At 46.0% G+C, this 21,880-nt stretch overlaps 1 protein-coding gene across 4 annotated transcripts in view; it reads right to left on the bottom strand.

Annotated features, from left to right (window-relative positions):
- The window catches only part of LOC120812590 (genetic suppressor element 1-like), a 55,611-nt gene extending 43,004 nt beyond the window's left edge, over window positions 1-12,607 (bottom strand). For all 4 annotated transcript variants that reach the window (XM_040168709.2, XM_040168716.2, XM_040168712.2 and 1 more), the window contains exon 1: window positions 11,908-12,607. In XM_040168709.2, coding sequence (XP_040024643.1) covers window positions 11,908-11,944 — 37 coding nt within the window. In that variant the 5' untranslated portion in view covers window positions 11,945-12,607. The remainder of the gene's footprint in view (window positions 1-11,907) is intronic.
- Window positions 12,608-21,880: the final 9,273 nt, after the last annotated feature.

Raw genomic sequence — 21,880 nt, 5'->3', positions numbered from 1 at the left:
AGGACGCCTGCGTCGTGGGGGCTGGGCCGATTCAATGGGCCTAGCAACGTCTAAATGAGCTGGTTTGAGGCGGTCGATGGAGAGTCGCTCCGTTTTACCACCCATGGCACCGACAGCGTAGTCCGAGGCATCCGAGGTGATGGCGACAGAGGCTGTGGCTGAAGGATGTGCCAGCATGGTGGCCCACGCCAGGGCTGCCTTAGTGTCCACGAATGCTTTGTCCCTGCCCTCAGTCCAGTCCACGGCGTGCGTGGGCTTACCTTTCAAGGCCTCGTGCAATGGCTGCATGAACTGAGCGGCTCGAGGGATGAAATGGTGGTAAAAGTTCACCATGCCAAGAAACTCCTGCAGGGCTTTCACGGTGAGCGGGCGCGGGAACTGTGTGACCGCCTCCACCTTTGATGGGAGCGGGACTGCACCGTCCTTGGTGACTCTGTGTCCTAGGAAGTCAATGGTGGAGAGACCAAACTGGCACTTAGCAGGATTAACAATAAGGCCATGTTGGTTGAGCCGCTCGAAAAGTGCTCGGAGGTGCGACAGGTGCTGAGCTTTGGACGTGCTCGCTACAAGAATGTCATCCAAATACACAAAAAGAAAAGGCAGGTCGCGTAAAACAGAGTCCATGAGGCGCTGAAAAGATTGGGCTGAGTTTTTAAGGCCGAACGGCATCCTTAAGAACTCAAAAAGACCGAACGGTGTAATCACCGCTGTTTTTGGAATGTCCAGTGAGTGCATGGGCACCTGATGGTAGAAAATCACCATACCGGCCAGGTGTGCTGAAAAATCCTGTATGTTCGGGACTGGGTATCGGTCAGGCGTCGTTGCCTCATTAAGCCGCCGGTAGTCGCCGCATGGGCGCCAGCCGCCACCAGGTTTGGGGACGATGTGAAGAGGTGACACCCACGGGCTGTCGGACCGGTGGACTATTCCAAGGCGTTCCATGTTAGAAAACTCGGCCTTAGCAACGGCAAGCTTGGTCGGGTCGAGGCGCCGAGCACGGGCGTAGACGGGCGGACCAGTGGTGGCGATATGGTGTTCCACACCATGCTTCACGGCAGATGCAGAGAAAGTGGGCTGGGTCAGTTCTGGAAAACCAGCCAGTAGACGGTGGAAGTCGTCTGATGGGGAGAGCATGCTAGACAGTCGTATGGAGTCAGCCCCGCTGAGCGTGCACGTATAAGAACAGAACGTGACAGCGTCGATCAAACGGCGGTTCTTAACATCCACCAACAGTCCATGCGCACACAAAAAATCAGCGCCAAGGAGGGGAACAGCGACCTTAGCCGTGACAAAATCCCATCCGAACCGATGTTCTCCGAAGCATAACTCAATGTACCTTGTTCCATACGTGCGGATGGGGGTCCCATTAGCAGTTTCCATCGGGGGGCCATGGCTGTCGGTTACCATGTCCAAACGGGATGCAGGCAGAACACTCCTCTGTGCACCCGTATCGCACAGGAAACGTCGTCCGGAGATGCTGTCACGGATAAAAAGCAGCCTGCCTACGCGGCCGACACTCATGGCCACTAATGAGCGCCGGCCCCGGCGTTTCCCAAACCGCCGAAACTGCATGGCGAGCGGGATTTAAGGGCCTTCGGTCCAAACTTCTTGTGATAGAAGCACAAGCCTGAAGAAGACTGCTGGGGGCCTGAAGCTTGCTGACGACCTGAAGACGGCTGCCGACGAGAAGAGGTTGCTGCGACAAGGGTGGAATCCTCCATTGTCACAATGTTCAGTCTGGGAAAACCATGCCGACGCTGACGATTCCCAGAACTCGGGGAGCTTGAGAGTGACAGCGTTCGCGGTCATGGTCGAGTCGTGTTTGCGAATACTTCAAGCAAACGAACGTCGGGGTCACCAGTGTGGAATTTGGAATAAAAGGCAATTCCGCGAGTTGAGAACACCAGCGTGTGTCTCGTTTATTTTTACCACAACAAACTCTAAAGATGGCGCAGCCCTGTAACCTCACAAGCAAAGGTCTCTATGTCATAAATAACAAAACGTTTAAAGGGGCCGCGATCCCGGAACAGTCGCAATTACGTGTACAACAAAACGAGAACACAGGTGAATTATGCAGTCACATTCACTACAACTTAATGTTAACTTTATTTGATTATTATCGAACTTGTGATCTGTTTTTCTGTTTGAGACCAAAATCGCAATTCTCTCCCTCAATAGTTTACAACTTATCTGTTCTGTGGCATTAAGCAACCTTTGGTGGTTTTGATCTTTTCAGGTGACCTTTTGACATGAAAAGAAAATAGCCGCTCTTATCCATCAATTTTTCAAGTGTTTTTATCGCACTACAATACAAAACAAAAGGACAGACAGGAAAGACAAAAGGACTTTAACTATTTAAGACATTTTAAATAAACACAACCCTTTTTCTCTTTACGTTTCCTGGTCCTCTCACCTTTCCCGTCAGCCACAACTCCTCCCATATGTTGATTCTTCCAGCTTCCTCTCTGTCCTCATTCCTCCCTCCTTTTTCATTTCTCTCCCCTATTTCTCTCCTATATTTGTCCTCTCCTGTAATTTTTATCTTCTCTCTCTCTCTCTCCAGATGGGTGAAAGAGAGAAGCAGCTTGCCGTGGTCAGGCCAATTATTTACATAATTATGATCTCCCACTTAACCACATGATCCCTTACCTAGGTGTGGGCAATTAAAGCCGGCATCATAATGCCCATCATGCAAATACAGTCAAAAGCAAAACATGGTGGCAAGAGATCACCGATGTGCAAACACGTGCACAGTGTGTGTGTGTGTGTGTGTGTGTGTGTGTGTGTGTGTGTGTGTGTGTGTGTGTGTGTGTGTGTGTGTGTGTGTGTGTTTTAAACAGAATGTGGAAACATGTTTGACAGTTTCTTGATTTGTTTGGATCAGTTTTTTCTTTGTACCACACAAAGTCAGGCATCCAGCCACAGCCGATACAACAAAGTGTAGACTCCATTTGATTGGTACTAAAGGGTCAGTCCACCCAAACCTCTTAGTGAAGACAAGCAATTGTCACTGTAGCTTTTGGTTTTATGAGCCATCCACCAACGCACCCCAAATACAGTGTATGAAAATATGTTCACGCTGATCAAAGCATTAAACAATCACATTATATCGTGAAGACTGGATGCTAAAACTCTCGTCAGTAAAAACCGCATGCTAATAAGTAATAAATAAATTATATTAAAATAGTTTCATGTTTGGCTAATTGTGATGGTAATGACGGTGAACTCATTCCAATTCTAATGAAAATCTCAATAAATATCTAACTAAAGGAGCACTGCGGTAGCTGACCTGACCTGGAGAAACTGGAATGTGCAGCAGTGTTGAACTGACAGGCAACATTTCAGAGCAGGATGTAACAAAGACTCGATAAAATGGAAACTATGTGCAAGGCAGGGGGATCGAGAATGTGTGTTTTAGTTGTTCTACATGAACTGACACTTTACAGTCAGACTATATTTGTGTGGCCCGCTTGTTTAGAAAAAGTACATAGAGGGGGTTAATGAGTTGAAGAGGACTGTAGATCACCCCGTGTGTGTGAGTTCACTGAGATGCTGCTAACATGGTGCGGTCAGGTGGCAGACCGAGCCATGGCCCTGATCAACAGGCTCTTCAGTGAAGTACCACCATTGAATGCGTGTCTGTGTGTGTGTGTGTGTGTGTGTGTGTGTGTGTGTGTGTGTGTGTGTGTGTGTGTGTGTGTGTGTGAGAGAGAGAGAGACAGAGAAAAGCGCTTAACCCTGCACCTCACAAGCCATGCAGGTGTGTGCGAGCACATCTGCATCATGAAACATGCAAGCCTAGTCTGGTGGTTGTTGCCATCTAACTGTTGTTAACAGCTCTCTGCAGAGGCTCCTTGCTAACACACACACACACACACACACACACATATAATCAATTATGTTTTGAGATGGTTCATGAACATGCAGATGGTGCAGGACCAGCGGGAGCGGAGGGGGTATCTGTTCTCTCTCTCACTTTCAGCAGTACTTTCAGCATGTGCACGGCCGCGTGTGCGTATGCCCTGTAAAACGTGTGCGTGTGTGGAGTGTGAGATACCAGGAGTTACCACCCCAAGTCAACATCTGTTGGCGTTTATCTACCTCCCAGACCGGCTGCATGTACGCCCGTGTGTATGCGTGTGTGTGTGTGTGTGTGTTTTGCATATGTGTGTATCTGTATGTATATGACACATCAAATCAAAGCTTATGGTTTGTTCTAAATGAATTGAAAAGGCAGAAATGAAAACAGCTGAAATAAATGTAAAATATTGCAAGAAAAATACAGAAATGAATATTAAAACATTGCTGTTAATACAGGCATAAGAACTGCTGAAAATACAGAAATGTGAAGCTAAATTTCAATAGAATTTCTAAAAAATACAGAAGTTGCAGGAGCTTAAATGAATTTAAAAAATACAAAAATTACTAAACCTAAGATGAATAAAAAGAGGTTTTAAATTGTTTGTAGTAATATTAGCAGTAGTATTAGTTACAGTTTTATTTGTGGTATTCGTAGTACTAGCAGTAGAAGAAGTAATAGTAGGTTTAGTATCAATAGCAGTAGAAACAGCTGTACTACTAACACTATTAGCCATAGTAGTATTTGTAATAACATTAGTAGTAGTTGTAGTATTAATAGAAGTAGAAATACTAGTAGTATGGTAGAAGTATCGTTGTAGTAGTACTACTAGAAGTACTAGTAATATTCATAGTGGTTGTAGTAGTATTTGAAAGAGCAATACATATTTCAACGAAACCGCTTCATTCTGAGCTTTATGGTTACGGTACAGATAATCATTGAGGCTTTTATCTTGATATGATGGAATTGGGTGAGGGGGGTTGGGAGACAGAATGTTTGTTATTCAAACTAAGAAGTTTTTAATTGTGGGGGTTGTTGTGGCGCAGGGGTGTGCTGGGAAGCACAAGGTTGGTGGTTTGAGTCCAGGCTGCCCCATGTTACATTACATGTCATTTAGCGGACGCTTTTATCCATAGCGACGTACAGTAAGTGCATTCAACCATAGGGTACAAACTCAGGAGAACAAGAAACAAGAAAGTGCAATTTCCTCAAATAAGCCAATTTACAATTTGCTATAGATGAGTGACGTTACAAGTACAATTTAAGTGCTACAATTTGTTAGTCTTTAGTCGAGGTAGAGTCTGAAGAGGTTTGTCTTTAGTTTGCGGCGGAAGATGTGAAGGCTCTCTGCGGTCCTGGTGTCTTCAGAGAGCTCGTTCCACCATTTCGGCGCAAGGACAGCGAAGAGTGGAGATCTAGTCGAGTGTTTTGCTCTCAGTGAGGGAGGGACGAGTAGTTTTGCAGATGCAGAGCGGAGAGTGCGGGTTGGGATGTAGGGTTTGACCATGTCCTGGATGTAAGCTGGACCCAATCCATTCACAGCATGGTACGTGAGCACCAATGTTTTGAACTGGATGCGGGCTGCCACCGGTAGCCAGTGAAGAGAGCGGAGGAGTGGAGTAGTGTGGGAGAATTTCGGAAGGTTGAAGACCAGTCGAGCTGCTGCATTCTGAATGAGCTGCAGAGGTCGAATGGTGGTGGCAGGGAGACCAGCCAGGAGGGAGTTGCAGTAGTCCAGGCGGGAGATGACAAGAGCCTGAATCAGTACCTGCGCTGCCTTCTGAGTGAGAAGGGGACGTATTCTCCTGATGTAGAGCGTGTATCTACAGGATCGCGTTGTCGCAGTGATGTTGGGAGTCAGGGAGAGTTGGCTGTCTAGTGTGACGCCGAGGTTCTTAGCGGTCAGAGTGGGCGTTAGTACAGAGTTTCCAAAGTTGACTGTCAGGTCCTGGGTAAGCAAATCTTTTCCGGGAAAGAGAAGTAGTTCAGTCTTGTCGGGGTTGATTTTCAGATGGTGGGCGGACATCCACTGAGAGATGTCAGTTAGACAGGCAGAGATCCGAGCCGCCACCTGGGTGTCCGAGTGAGGGAAGGAGAGAATTAGTTGGGTGTCATCGGCATAGCTGTGGTAAGAGAAGTCATGCGAGCGAATGACAGCGCCAAGAGAGTTGGTGTAAAGCGAGAACAGGAGGGGACCCAGCACGGAACCCTGAGGAACTCCGGTAGTAAGAGGACACGGTTCCGACACAGATCCTCGCCAGGTTACCCGGTAGGTGCGGCCGTCGAGGTAGGACGAGAGAAGGAAGAGAGCAGAGCCTGTGACACCAAGTTCCTGAAGGGAGGAAATAAGGATCTGGTGGTTGACCGTGTCAAATGCAGCAGAGAGGTCCAGAAGGATGAGGACAGAGGAGAGAGAGGCGGCTCTAGCAGTGTGGAGTTGCTCTGAGACAGCAAGGAGAGTGGAGTGGCCTACCTTGAAACCTGACTGGTGGGGGTCAAGGAGGTTGTTACAGTGGAGATAAGAGGAGAGTTGATTAAAGATAGCACGTTCAAGGGTTTTGGACAAAAAGGGAAGAAGAGAGACCGGTCTGTAGTTGTTTTCTTCAGAAGGGTTGAGGGTAGGTTTCTTCAGGAGGGGGTTGACTCTTGCCTCCTTCACCGAATTGGGAAAACAGCCAGATAACAGAGCGTTGTTGATGAGACAGGTGAGGAACGGAAGAAGGTCAGGTGCGATAGATTGTAGAAGATGTGATGGAATGGGGTCAAGAGGGCAGGTGGTCGGACGGGCAGAGGTTACTATGGTAAGAATTTGGTTAGGAGAGAGGGTGGTGAAAGAGGAAAGTGAGGGCGAAAGAGGTGAGGTCGGTGTGGCGCGAGAAGTAGGAGGTGGGTTTGAGAAGGAGGAGCGTATGTCAGCTATTTTCTTGGTGAAGTAGTTGACAAAGTCTCCCGGAAGAAGGGTGGAGGGGGGAGGAGGGGTAGGGGGTTCGAGGAGATTGGAGAAGATCGAGAAGAGTTTTTTGGGGTTAGAAAAGGAAGATTCGATTTTGGATTGGTAGAAAGAGCTTTTGGCAGCAGAGATAGAAGCAGAAAACGAGGAGAGGAGAGATTGAAATTCAAGCAGGTCGTCAGGTCGTTTATATTTACGCCATCTCCTTTCCGACGCTCGCATGGTGGCTCTCATGGCACGGACCGGTTGAGACAGCCACGGAGCCGGAGGGGATTTGCCAGTCCGTCGTGTCGTAAGAGGGCAGAGAGAGTCTAGAGAGGAGGAAAGAGTTGAGAGGAGAGTCTCTGCAGCAGCGTTCGGATGCAAGAGTGAGAAGGATTCAGTTGAAGGGAGAGCTGATAGAACAGAGGATGCCAGCGAGGAGGGAGAGAGGGAGCGAATATTGCGACGAGCCGGTATAGAGTTAGTCAATGAGGGAGGTTTGTTAGTTATAGAGAGTGGAAGGGAGTAAGAGATGAAGAAGTGATCAGACACATGAAGTGGAGTTACAGAGAGGTTAGTGGTAGAGCAGTTTCTAGTAAAGATGTAGTCAAGGTGGTTGCCGGCTTTGTGAGTAGGAGGAGAGGGACTGAGTGACAGAGCAAAGGAAGAAAGTAGGTGTAAGAGGTCAGATGACTTCTCTGTCTGGATGTTGAAGTCACCCAGGAGGATGAGCGGAGGTCCATTTTCGGGGAAGTTGGACAGGAGAATGTCCAGTTCTTCCAAGAAATGACCTAAGGAGCCTGGCGGACGGTAGAGGACAACGATGGTTAATTGTACCGGGTGAGTGATTGTTACAGCATGAAATTCAAAGGACAATGGGGTGGATGGTGGTAGAGGGTAGAGAGAAAAGCTCCATTTGGGTGAAATGAGTAGACCTGTGCCACCACCCCTACCAGTGGGCCTGGGAGTGTGGCTGAAGGAGAAGGCGGAGGAGAGAGCGGCTGGGGTGGATGTGTTCTCAGGTGTGATCCAGGTCTCGGTGAGAGCGAGGAAGTCGAGTGACTGCTGGATAGCGAAGCCGGAGATGAAGTCTGCCTTGCGAGTCGCTGACTGGCAGTTCCAGAGACCTCCTGTGACGAGGTGCTGGACATGTGTGGAGCGGGTGGGATAGGAGAGAGACGAGAGGTTACGATAGAGAGTAGATCTAGCCCGAGGCCTGTAGTATCTGCGGGAAGAGATTCGAACAGGCACGCGTAAAGGGGTCAAACACATTATTAAAAATAGCAGAAGAAGGCGCCGCATTCAGCTGCCCCGAAGACTCCCACGAAAGACTCCTTTGTCTTTGTTCTGCTCGTCTTGACTCCCACGAAAGACTCCTTTGTCTTTGTTCTGCTCGTCTTGACTCCCACGAAAGACTCCTTTGTCTTTGTTCTGCTCGTCTTGACTCCCACGAAAGACTCCTTTGTCTTTGTTCTACTCGTCTTCGTGCTGCGAGGATACGCAAACGCTGAAGCTAACGCTGCCCACGATTTCTAGCTAAATACTCCCTCGTTAGTGGAAGTCGGCTGCGGCTGCGCTGGCTGCTCCCCCGTCGTTTAGGAGACAAAAGGTCGATTGGCCTCGACAGAAACTCCTCAAAATGCAAAACACCAATAGCTTGATACCCTAATCAGTGAACAATCACCATGTGGTGTTTTGACAAAATGAGAGTTTAAGGATTCAAGTCTTGTTTGCTTCAGAAGACAAGGCAAAACAGACTTAGATCAGGTCAAAACCTAGCAGAGTTAGGAGGGCACACTGGCAGTTAACTTAATAGTAGAATCTAGAACACAAACTGGCACTAAAAGACTGAAAGAGCTTGAGCAAACTAGCAACCAATATAACTTCAAACAAAGAACTGGCAGTGAGACGACGAAAACTAAAGCAAATCAGCAATCAAATTAACTTAAGACACTAGAATCAACAACAAATTTAGCAGACTAGCTTGGTTTAAAGAAAGAGATACTTAGTCCGATTTCAGGTCGCCTGGATGTCTGGTGGCCTTGTAGAAGAGATGCGAAATGTTCCATGTCGAAGTGTCGCTAAGCAAGACACCTAACCCCTAATTACTCCCCAGGCAAAAATGTGAAAAAGCCATGGGTTTAAAGTGTAACGTAAGTCGCTTTGGATAAAAGCGTCTGCTAAATGACCTGTAATGTAATGTAATGTAATGTAATTAATAGGCCTCATCACAAACATTACAGTAAAAATTCCCTACAAGGGGCTTTTATTTTTAAATTATTGGATTGGGTGGGGTGGGGGGTGTAGATAGAGTGATTAGTGACTCCACTAATGAGGTAAGCAGCTGTGAGTCACAGACAGATACTGCAGCGTGTGTGCGAGTAACCACGGCAACGGCGCACCTATTGGATTGGGTGGGGTGGGTGGGGTGTAGATAGAGGGAGGGAGGGTGAGAGGGTGAGGAAGGGAGGGGTGGTGAGGAAGATAGAGATAGAGAAGGAGAGAGAGAGGAGGAGAAATAGACAGACAGACTGACTGATTAACAGTGAGAAGAGGTCAGGGTGGAGGGGGGAGGGGGGGCGAGTGTCTTTATCATATTGGTCTGTTGACAGAAAGCATAGCTGCGTCATGTGACTCCACTAATCAGGTCATAGGAGCAGCTGTGAGTCACAGACAGATCTTGCACCGTGTGAGCGAGTAACCACGGCAACGACGCACCTGTGCTCATTAATGAGCTGCTGGGAAAGGGAAGACACAGGACAGCGAGTTACACAGAATCCACACCTCAAACAAATGACCACCAGCGCAAAACTATAACAGCTATCTAAAAAATACAACATTTTTACGAGACCCAAGACTCTACCGAACGCATGGATGCGTTTTTATGTCTGTCCGGTAATAAATACGGCTCCGGTCGCAGTTGACAAAACGTGTACCTTCTGTATTTTTTGAGAAATATGTCGGCAGATTTGTATTGGAGCCTATGGGGCTTTTGGCAGAGGTTGTGTCACTCTAACACTTCTTAAGCCAAAACTAAAGAACTCTGGGATTCTATGAACACATAAATCCAATCAGCACAACCATGCCCTCATTAATCTGAAGAAATGAAGCATCAAAAGTGTATGCTTTGGCTGTAAGGACAGAAGTTCCATATTTTTTTAACCAGATTCTGGCGCTGCCTCACACTCTAAGATCTCCGGGTCTCACTCTAGCAGACGCAATACACACTCATGTAAAAGTCAGAAACGGAGCGAAGAACTAGATAAACATAATCAGTTATTATGAAAAAAGTACAATAGATATCAACAAGCAGTTCTTTTCATAAAATAGATGAGACTTGTGTCAACATTTGAAAGTTTAAATGGTGTCTGTAGCTGAAAGATTTGCGAAGCTGAAAAATCTAAAAGTTGAAGCAGTTTAAGAGGATTTGAAAACAATCTCCATTGGAAAACCATGTTAAAATATTAATGATAATTGATTTATATGAATTCAAGCATGAGAGGTAGAAAGCTGAAAAGCTATAGCCCGGAAGCCGGAAAGAAGCTGAACATTTTAATATTTGAACGGTTTTAATAGTTGAAAGTGTGAAGGAGTTAAAAGGTGCCACGGAAGAAATAGAATAATAAGCTGAGATGAATAAAAAGAGGTTTAAAATTGTTTGTAGTAATATTAGTAGTAGTATTAGTTATAGTTGTAATTGTGGTATTAGTAGTACTAGCTGTAGAAGTAGGTTTAGTATCAATAGCAGTAGAAACAGCTGTAATACTAACACTATTAGCCATAGTAGTATTTGTAATAACATTAGTAGTAGTTGTAGTATTAATAGCAGTAGAAATACTAGTAGTATGGTAGTAGAAGTATCAGTTGTGGTACTACTAGAAGTACTAGTAACATGCTTAGTGGTTGTAGTAGTATTTGAAAGAGCAATGCCTATTTCAACGAAACCGCTTCATTCTGAGCTTCATGGTTAAGATACAGATAATCATTGAGGCTTTTATTTTGTAATGATGGAATTGGGTGAGGGGGGGTTGGGAGACTGAATGTTTGTTATTCAAACTAAGAAGTTTTTAATTAATAGGCCTCATCACAAACATTACAGTAAAAATCCCCTCCATGGGGCTTTTATTTTGTAATCATTGGACTGGTGGGATGGGGGGGGGGTGTAGATAGAGGGAGGGAGGGTGAGAGGGTGAGGAAGGGAGGGGTGGTGAGGAAGACATAGAGAGGGAGAAAGAGGAGGAGAATTAGACAGAGAGACTGACTGAGTGAGTGATTGAGAGTGAGAAGAGGTCAGGGTGGAGGGGGGAGGGGAGGGCGAGATTCTTTATCATATTGGTCTGTTGACAGAAAGCATAGCTGCGTCATGTGACTCCACTAATGAGGTCATAGGAGCAGCTGTGAGTCACAGACAGATCTTGCAGCGTGTGTGCGAGTAACCACGGCAACGGTGCCCTTATTGGATTGGGTGGGGTGGGGGTGTGTAGATAGAGGGAGGGAGGGTGAGAGGGTGAGGAAGGGAAGGGTGGTGAGGAAGAGATAGAGAGGGAGAGGGAAGGAGAATTAGACAGACAGACTCGCACAGCATGTGTGCGAGTAACCATGGCAACGGTGCACCTGGGCTTATTAACGAGCTGCTGCAAAGGGCAGACACAGGACAGCGAGTTACACAGAATCCACACCTCAAACAAATGACAACTAGCTCTCTAAAAAATACGCTGTTTGTGCGAGCCCCAAGACTCTACCGAACGCATGGATGTGTTTTTTATGTCTGTCCGGTAAAAAATACGGCTCCTATCGCAGTTGACAAAACGTGTACCTTCTGGATTTTTTGAGAAATATGTCGGCAGATTTGTATTGGAGCCTATGGGGCTTTTGGCAGAGGTTGTGTCACTCTAACACTCCTTAATGCATTCCAACAATAAGTTGAATAAAGATTCGAAGAACAATACTTGGAATGCTTAATGCATTCCAACAATTAAATTAATGTCCAGAATATAGCAGAAAAATAAAACATTTTCTTCACAATTTCCTGAAGCTAAAGTTGTTTGCATTGTATCATTTTGGCGACACCAGCACAGAGAGCCTCCCCACAAACACGTATAAAAAGAGGTCTTACCTGGGAGGTAGAAGTGTGGAGTCTTTAACCCAAACATGGTCCTGGATCACTCCTCCACTGACTGTGAGAAGGAGAGAATCCACAGGAGCAGGGAGGAGAGAGGAGGGGGCGCGCTGTGGCCGGCCGGGTTAAGGAGCTCGTTGTCGGCGTAAGTCATCAGACGGCTCCCTCCTCCGGCACCCTCTGGGCCCTGCGGGTGCGAGGTGTGAGGAGTGGAGAGGTCAGCCTCTGTCTACCTCCCTCCTCTTCGCCCTCTGGATTGAACCTGTGTCGAGCAAGGAGGTGAAAAGGGATCGGAGGGAGATACAGGAGTGCAGCGATAGAGAGAGAGAAGGAGAGGGGAGGGGGGAGAAGAGAATACGCTGCACAAGCTGAGGACGGGTGATAGTGTGCTCATGCCATCTTTGACTAGAGAGCTCGCCTGCGAGGGAGAGCCTGTGGGAGAGTTGGGAGGGTGACAGGAAGGATAGGAAGAGGGGGGAGGGAGTGGAGGAAGGAGAGAGTAGAGAGAAAGAGAGAGTGTTCAGCGTCCTCTCCTCTTTTTTTTTTTGGTCCTGCGCTTTGTAATCCCTTCCTTGTTATTCATTCAGTGGCCTCTTGCTCGTTTGCTGTATAATGATCTGTTTTTCTGTGCCTCTGTGTTCTCTTTTCTCCCTCGATTCTTGCTTTATCCTCCCTCCTTTGCCTCAGTCCCACCACTGCCTGCTCAGCTCATCGAGCACAGGAGAGGAGGGGGGAGGGATAGAAAATAGGGAGGGATGGACGAAGGAAGGAAAAAAGAGGGGAGGAGTATTGTAAGACGGATGAGTGAGGGAGAGATGAATGAGTTTGTGTGAGTGTGCGGTGCACCCGTGTTTGTGTGTGTGTGTGTGCGTGTGTCAGTGTGTCTGTGTGTGTGTGTGTGTGTGTGTGTGTGTTGGTGTGTGTGTGAGTGTGTGTGTGTGTGTGTGTGTGTATGTGTGTGTGTTGGTGTGTCTAAAAAGAGATTGAGAGAAAGAGAAAGAGGGAGGAAGAGAGGCGAGAGAGTGTTGATGCAGTTCTCATTATCAGTAGATTGGACTGGTGCCTGAGTGACAGCTGATTCATCATGGTAGAGAGAGGAAGGGAGAGTGAAGGGGAGGAAAGTGATGATACATCTCAATCAATAAAGCATGAAAACATATAAAGGCTCTAATCAGATACAGTAACTGACTGATCCATTTCATTATTCTCCATAGTTTAGAGTGTTATTTCAGTTTAGCAGCAAGTAACACAGCAAAGTAATTTGACTGTGTGCACCAAAAATAGCGTTTATGTGAAATAATCAAAAATCAACTTTCACAGCTGATACTGATGTTCATGGTGAACGCAAACACATGCACTCATGCATTCATCGCACTGTTGTGTGTGTGTGTGTGTGTGTGTGTGTGTGTGTGTGTGTGTGTGTGTGTTGAAATGATGGAAGGAGGAAGGAAGAAGAGAGGGGGTTAAAACCTGCCCTTAAGCATTCGCTTCACTCAGACACCCTCCTCTTCTCCTCTCTTTTCGGTCCTCTCCTCATTTTCAACCTTCAGTCCCCTGAAAATCAACAGTCTGCTGCTTTGGATGGCAGACATGCTGCTGCATACCATGATGTGACCGGAATATCCACGTTCCGTCCAATCCACGCGCACGTACACATACACACAGCCTCAAAACCGGTCACGTGATTCCCATTGATTAGACAGGCCTCATATGTCTGACACATCACATTAGCTGGGCTTTCCATCAATTACTGTTCAGTCTTGGCGAGCTAACATCCCATCTAGTGTCACCGAGACCCAATTCTTTTAAAGCCACGTTGGAGCTGTGGGCCAAAACTGCTTCCCCCACACACACACACACACACACACACACACAGCACAGAGACAAGCTGCAACACAGTGGAATGATATCCCGTGTGAGGCAATTTCGTGAGGTTGTTCTGTGGTGTCCTGCTCGTTGGTGGTTTAAAGTCAACGGGCACATTTCACAGCGTCTTTTTGCAGCTCGTGGTTTCTGTGTCCATGGCAGCCCGGAGGAACCCGGCTTCTCTATCAATGTCTGCATCTCAGCACGCGAGCACTCATTTTGTCTCGGCCATTTCCTCTCCCAGCGCCACACAGCGTGCGCTGTTGCATGTGCGCACACATTCACGTCCAAGACCGCAGGTAAGCACAGAAGTCTTTTTAAAATGAATTGTTCCTGTCTCACTTTTTCTCTCTTTGTGTTTGACTTTCCTCTTTTCTTCTTTGTTTTTATTTCACCTCTGAACATTTTCCTCATGCATTGTATTCACTTCTCTCCCTCTTCTCTGTGCGTTGTGACAAGGAAGCGTGCCGGTGATAAGATTGATTGTGAGAGTCTCAAAGCGACACCTATAACCTCGTCTGTCATCATCAATGAAGAGAGACTGTTGCAGGACACACTGGGTATCGACCCACGCACCGATATGAACCCAAAATGCACATGTAGACACGCAGAAGGATGCACATAAGGCATGACCACAGGCCCTCACACACCTGCACGATCACACAGACACATACATTTATTCACAATGACTGATAAACCGCTGTTGAAGCAGTTGTGAAACATCAGCAAAACCACAAACTGACATGGGGGCAGACTGGAGAGAAGAGATAAAGTATACAAAGGAAAGAGGGTGGAGAGGGGTGCTAGAGGGTGTGTGTGTGTGTGTGTGTGTGCGCGACTGTCTTGTGGGTGGGATGAAGAGCACGGTTCTCATAAAAAGAAAAGAACAATTTTTTTGTTGTAAATTCTTTTGTGATCACATCTGAATCTGAATCATCAATTTGTTATCTATGTCTTTCTTTCTGTATGATCTGCCTGAGCTGTTAACACCCACGCAAATACATCCGCCAACACACCGCAAACACCCCTGACCTCCGAGGTCGAGACGGTCGAGACCCTTTGGCCTCCAGGGGGTCACGCCCTGCCGCACGGAGCTGGGATCATGTGGGTCAAGAAAGGAGGAGGAGGAGCAACAAACACACAGCGTGATGTGTGATGATTACAGACAACAGCCAATAACGAGCGTCCACCTCTGACCTCATTGCCGTGGAAACGTGAGGGAATGTCTGTCACCGAGCGAGCAGTCTACCTCAATGGGAGGGGACAAAGGGAGATGTGGTCAATGAAATACCAGCTTCACCCGTTCCTCAGTTTCCCTTTTTTTTCTCTTATGAGCTCTTGTTCTGTCTTGAACACAGAAGAATACCCGTCCTCTTCCCCACTTCTCCTCCCCTTTGTCCATTAGCTTCTCTATCATTTGCCTGTCTGATGCATGCTGGGGCAGAATAAGGCTGACACGCCGGCCTCAGCAGCAACCCGGGGGCTGCCGTCAGCACTTAAACACTTCTTCTCTGTGCTGCTTCCCCCGGCTCTCTCCAGCAGACATGCAGCCCTCCAGCTGCTGGCCAGTAAAGGAGAAGATGACAAATAAATGGAGAGAAATAGGGGGTGGGGGGAGGGGGTGACCAGAAAAAGCCCCCGCTTTCATCTTTCTCTCCCTCTCATGTGTTCTCCACACAGCCTCCCCTCCTCATCTCAGCCCTAGTGAGGTCACTGACCCCGAGTGAGTGAGCCTCATTACGCAGTCACTCTGTATCCATTCGCATAGCAGGGGGTGTCTATGTGTCTATATATATCTGTGTGTGCACATGTATGTGTTGACTAGACGAAACGTATATTATTTGTCATTGCTTAAATCACTCTGACGGTTCCAGAAAAGAGGGGTGTCGTTGCCAGGGAGGCGCTGCAAGATTAAAAGATGGTGGATCGAGGAAGAGCAGAACGGAGGATAAAGTGATGCGGAGATGAGGCGACGGGTGGTGGGATGTGGAGAGGGTGGATGGGCGGAGGGTGGCTCACGTTGGATCAAAGATAATTGTCAGTGGAAGTCATTATGCACATATTGTATAGAGAAACCCGAGGACGCTTCCTTCAAACGATCCCTCTCATCCTTTCTTCTCTCCTCCATCATCCTCTTGGTGTCTTCCATACCATCGGGGATTTGATTGGACACTGATGGGTTCACTATGCCCTCGAGGGAGAGAGAGAGAGAGAGGGAGAAAAGTGAGCTAAAATTGCGGGGACAGGAATTGTTGGGTACATGAGACTGAATTCACACCACCATCTGCATTAGTCTGTTACAGAAACACTTACAAATGGTCCAAAAGGCAGCACAATCACATTATGACTTGGCCCCCAGAGGCTCAGTAAAAAGACCCCAAACAGCAGTGCTGCCGAGGTTTGGACTGGCGAACTCGGTCGCTGTGTCTTTGTCCACGCCTTTATGTCTTCATGCACACTGTGTACTTGTGATGGTGCAAACAAACGAGGATGAAATGAACCCTGTGTTTCCACAGCGACCCCCCCACCGTCATCGTCTCCCCAATTGCGGCCCCCGAAGCTCATCACTGGATTCAAGTTGTCTGGTGCCGGTCGGACCGTGAAACTGTCCTGAACACGCCATTCATGCACGCTCACATTGTCACGTGTTACGTGACTGTAACACACGTGAGCCAACGTCCCACCACATGCAGAGCAGCATTGATCAAGGCTGTTAATGGGCCTTGGTCCCAGTGCATCTACACCTCTCTCTCTCTCTCTCTCTATGTCTATGTCTATGTCTCTCTCTCATGTTTATCTGTCTGCAAGTATGAGCTGATCACACCGACACATACTGAATGGGAAATTACTCTGCTGGTGTGGCATTCGTAGTTGTGAGAGTTTTTCTGTGGGTGTTCCTCTATATTTAGTTAAAGCAGTGTGTACATCAGTATATGTCAGTATATGTACACAGTACAACTGATCATTTTAGGCTTGATGTTTCTCTTCATAAGAAAACATTCTTCTACTAAACAACTAAAGGATTTTAAATAATGGTGATGATGGATTGCATTTTACATGTAATTTTTTTAATTGACTGAATATCTTTTGTAACTAGAAAATGCATTTCCTGCTGAAAATGCATTGGAATGCAAAAAGCTGAAAGCTGAAATGAACTTTAGAAAATGACACAAAGTTGAAGGGAATTTGAATACATTTTCTGAAATGACAGATATTAGAAAAGTTGAAATTAATTTGAAATTGCTGAAAATACAGAAATGGGAGAAGCTGAAAGGAATTTCAATAGATTTGCTGAAAAAGCAGAAATGAAAACAGCTGAAATAAATGTGAAATATTGCAAAACAAAACAGAAGTTGCAGGAGCTTAAATGAATTTTAAAAAGTACAGAAATAACCAAAGCTGAGATGAATAAAAAGAGGTTTAAAATTGTTTGTAGTAATATTAGTAGTAGTATTAGTTATAGTTGTAATTGTGGTATTAGTAGTACTAGCAGTAGAAGTCGGTTTAGTATCAATAGCAGTAGAAACAGCTGGAATACTAATACTATTAGCCATAGTAGTATTTGTAATAACATTAGTAGTAGTTGTAGTATTATTAGCAGTAGAAATACTAGTAGTATGGTTGTAGAAGTATGAGTTGTAGTACTAGAAGTACTAGTAATATTCGTAGTGGTTGTAGTAGTATTTGAAAGAGCAATACGTATTTCAACGAAACCGCTTCATGGTTAAGGTACAGATAATCATTGAGGCTTTTATTTTGTAATGATGGAATTGGGTGAGAGGGGGTTGGGAGACTGAATGTTTGTTATTCAAACTAAGAAGTTTTTAATTAAAAGGCCTCATCACAAACATTACAGTAAAAATCCCCTCCATGGGGCTTTTATTTTGTAATTATTGGACTGGGTGGTGTGGGGGGGTATAGATAGAGGGAGGAAGGGTGGGAGGGTGAGGAAGGTAGGGGTGGTGAGGAAGAGATAGAGGGAGAGAGAGAGGAGGAGAAATAGACAGACAGACTGAGTGAGTGACTAACAGTGAGAAGAGGTCAGGGTGGAGGGGGGAGGGGGGGCGAGTGTCTTTATCATATTGGTCTGTTGACAGAAAGCATAGCTGCGTCATGTGACTCCACTAATCAGGTCATAGGAGCAGCTGTGAGTCACAGACAGAGATCCTGCAGCGTGTGTGTGCGAGTAACCACGGCATTGGCGCACCTGGGCTCATTAACGAGCTGCTGCAAAGGTCAGACACAGGACAGCTACACAGAATTCCACACCTCAAACAAATGACCACCAGCGCAAAACTATAACAGCTATCTAAAAAATACGCTGTTTTTACGAGACCCAAGACTCTACCGAACGCATGGATGTGTTTTTTATGTCTGTCCGGTAAAAAATACGGCTCCGGTCGCAGTTGACAAAACGTGTACCTTCTGGATTTTTTGAGAAATATGTCGGCAGATTTGTATTGGAGCCTATGGGGCTTTTAGCAGAGGTTGTGTGACTCTTGGTCTCCGTAGGCCAAAACTAAAGAACTCTGGGATTCTATGAACACATTAATCCAATCAGCACAACCATGCCCTCATTAATCTGAAGAAATGAAGCATCAAAAGTGTATACTTTGGCTGTAAGGACAGAAGTTCCATATTTTTTTATTCAGATTCTGACGCTGCCTCACACTCCTCCGGGTCTCACTCTAGCAGACGCAATACACACTCATGTAAAAGTCAGAAACGGAGCGAAGAACTAGTGAAACATAATCAGTGATTATGAAAAAAGTAGAATAGATATCAACAAGCAGTTTTTTTCATAAAGTAGTTGAGACTTGTGTCAATATTTGAAAGTTTAAATGGTGTCTGTAGCTGAAAGATTTGCGAAGCTGAAAAATCTGAAAGTGGAAGAAGTTTAAGAGGATTTGAAAACAAACTCCATTTGAAAACCGTGTAAAAATATTAATGATTATTGATTTACATATATTCAAGCTTAAGAGGTAGAAAGCTGAAACGCCATAGCCCTAAAGCCAGAAAGGAGCTGAACATTTTAATATTTGAAGGATTTTAATAGCTGAAAATGTGAAGGAGTTGAAAGGTGCCACGGAAGAAATAGAAGAAGATGAAATAAAGAATAGAAGAACAATACTTGGAATGCTTAATGCATTCCAACAATAAAGAATAGAAGAACAATACTTGGAATGCTTAATGCATTCCAACAATAAAGAATAGAAGAACAATACTTGGAATGCTTAATGCATTCCAACAATAAAGAATAGAAGAACAATACTTGGAATGCTTAATGCATTCCAACAATAAAGAATAGAAGAACAATACTCGGAATGCTTAATGCATTCCAAAAATAAGTTGAATAAAGATTCAAAGAACAATACTTGGAATGCTTAATGCATTGCAACAATAAAGATTCAAGACAATACTTGGAATGCTTAATGCATTTCAACAATAATAATATGTTGAAATAAAGAATAGAAGAATGATACTTGAAATGCTTAATGCATTCCAATAAAAATGGCATTCCTGTTCTGGCTGCTTGTGGTGAACCAACACCTGACGGAGACACTAAAACACTCAATTCTCTCCTTCCCTTAAGACCTTTTTTTAAAACTTTTTAACTGTTTGTTGTTCAACAAACTGTTGTTGTTGCCTCTCCATTCATTCATGACCTGTCGAGCCACGACCTTAAACCTGCAACAATGTAGAGCTTATGCAAAATGTTGTCGATATTTTAGTGTTTATCTATACCTTCTAAAAATCCTAAATGTATTTGTAATGGGACTATTTTACTGGGCTAAAAAAATGTAACCATGTCATTATTTAGATTTTACTTCTCATCGCTCCTGACCCCTCTTCATTTTCAAGTTCAAACTTGTAGTTTGTAAGGTCGGCTTTCTGATAAATGATAATGACATCATCGTGGTTATTTTTCATTTCAAACATTGCAGGGTTTTCATTGTTGAATTCTTCCCACTGTGACGAGTTAAATGAACTATGTGTTAATCTGGAGTTTTCCTTTAATTTGTTACCCATGCTTATCTGTCTGTCTTGTCCATCTGTCCATTTATATGTATGACCCACACACACTGAGTGGGAAATTAGCCTGCTGCTGTTCACTGCTCTTTGTGTGTGTGTGTGTGTGTGTGTGTGTGTGTGTGTGTGTGTGTGTGTGTGTGTGTGTGTGTGTGTGTGTGTGTGTGTGTGTGTGTGTGCGTGAGAGAGAGAGAGAGATATGTGTTGCAGTGTGTGCCTTTGTTTGGCCCCGCTCTGTCTACCCAGATGGTGATATCTGGTGATTATCTCTGTATGTATCTCCTCCTCTATCCTCTCGCCCAGTCAGGTCCCACCCTCGCAATGTCACCATCCGTAGAGCCTCATCGATTTCGCTCCACTCCACCCATCCTCTACTCTCCATGAGCATCATCACATTACACTACATTACATTATATTACATGTCATTTAGCGGACGCTTTTATCCAAAGCGACGTACAATAAGTGCATTCAACCATAGGGTACAAACTCAGGAGAACAAGAAACAAGAAAGTGCAATTTCCTCAAATAAGCCAATTTACAATTTGCTGTAGATGAGTGACGTTACAAGTACAATTTAAGTGCTACAATTTGTTAGTCTTTAGTCGAGGTAGAGTCTGAAGAGGTGTGTCTTTAGTTTGCGGCGGAAGATGTGAAGGCTCTCTGCGGTCCTGGTGTCTTCAGAGAGCTCGTTCCACCATTTCGGCGCAAGGACAGCAAAGAGTCGAGATCTAGTCGAGTGTTTTGCTCTCAGTGAGGGAGGGACGAGTAGTTTTGCAGATGCAGAGCGGAGAGTGCGGGTTGGGCTGTAGGGTTTGACCATGTCCTGGATGTAAGCTGGACCCGATCCATTCACAGCATGGTACGTGAGCACCAATGTTTTGAACTGGATGCGGGCGGCCACCGGTAGCCAGTGAAGAGAGCGGAGGAGTGGAGTAGTGTGGGAGAATTTCGGAAGGTTGAAGACCAGTCGAGCTGCTGCATTCTGAATGAGCTGCAGAGGTCGAATGGCGGTGGCAGGGAGACCAGCCAGGAGGGAGTTGCAGTAGTCCAGGCGGGAGATGACAAGAGCCTGAATCAGTACCTGCGCTGCCTTCTGAGTGAGAAGGGGACGTATTCTCCTGATGTTGTAGAGCGTGTATCTACAGGATCGCGTTGTCGCGGTGATGTTGGGAGTCAGGGAGAGTTGGCTGTCGAGTGTGACGCCGAGGTTCTTAGCGGTCAAAGTGGGCGTTAGTAGGGAGTTTCCAAAGTTGACTGTCAGGTCCTGGGTAAGCGAATCTTTTCCGGGAAAAAGAAGTAGTTCAGTCTTGTCGGGGTTGATTTTCAGATGGTGGGCGGACATCCACTGAGAGATGTCAGTTAGACAGGCAGAGATCCGAGCCGCCACCTGGGTGTCCGAGTGAGGGAAGGAGAGAATTAGTTGGGTGTCATCGGCATAGCTGTGGTAAGAGAAGTCATGCGAGCGAATGACAGCGCCAAGAGAGTTGGTGTAAAGCGAAAACGGGAGGGGACCCAGCACGGAACCCTGAGGAACTCCAGTAGTAAGAGGACAAGGTTCCGACACAGATCCTCGCCAGGTTACCCGGTAGGTGCGGCCGTCGAGGTAGGACGAGAGAAGGGAGAGAGCAGAGCCTGAGACACCAAGTTCCTGAAGGGAGGAAATAAGGATCTGGTGGTTGACCGTGTCAAATGCAGCAGAGAGGTCCAGAAGGATGAGGACAGAGGAGAGAGAGGCGGCTCTAGCAGTGTGGAGTTGCTCTGAGACAGCAAGGAGAGCAGTCTCTGTGGAGTGGCCTGCCTTGAAACCTGACTGGTGGGGGTCAAGGAGGTTGTTACAGTGGAGATAAGAGGAGAGTTGATTAAAGATAGCACGTTCAAGGGTTTTGGACAAAAAGGGAAGAAGAGAGACCGGTCTGTAGTTGTTTTCTTCAGAAGGGTTGAGGGTGGGTTTCTTCAGGGGAGGGTTGACTCTTGCCTCCTTCAGAGAATTGGGAAAACAGCCAGATAACAGAGCGTTGTTGATGAGACAGGTGAGGAACGGAAGAAGGTCAGGTGCGATAGATTGTATGCGATA

The sequence above is a fragment of the Gasterosteus aculeatus genome, chromosome Y, assembly GCF_964276395.1.
Source record: "Gasterosteus aculeatus chromosome Y, fGasAcu3.hap1.1, whole genome shotgun sequence".
In the NCBI taxonomy this organism is placed as follows: domain Eukaryota; kingdom Metazoa; phylum Chordata; class Actinopteri; order Perciformes; family Gasterosteidae; genus Gasterosteus; species Gasterosteus aculeatus.
This window is presented reverse-complemented; position numbering and strand designations above follow the sequence as displayed.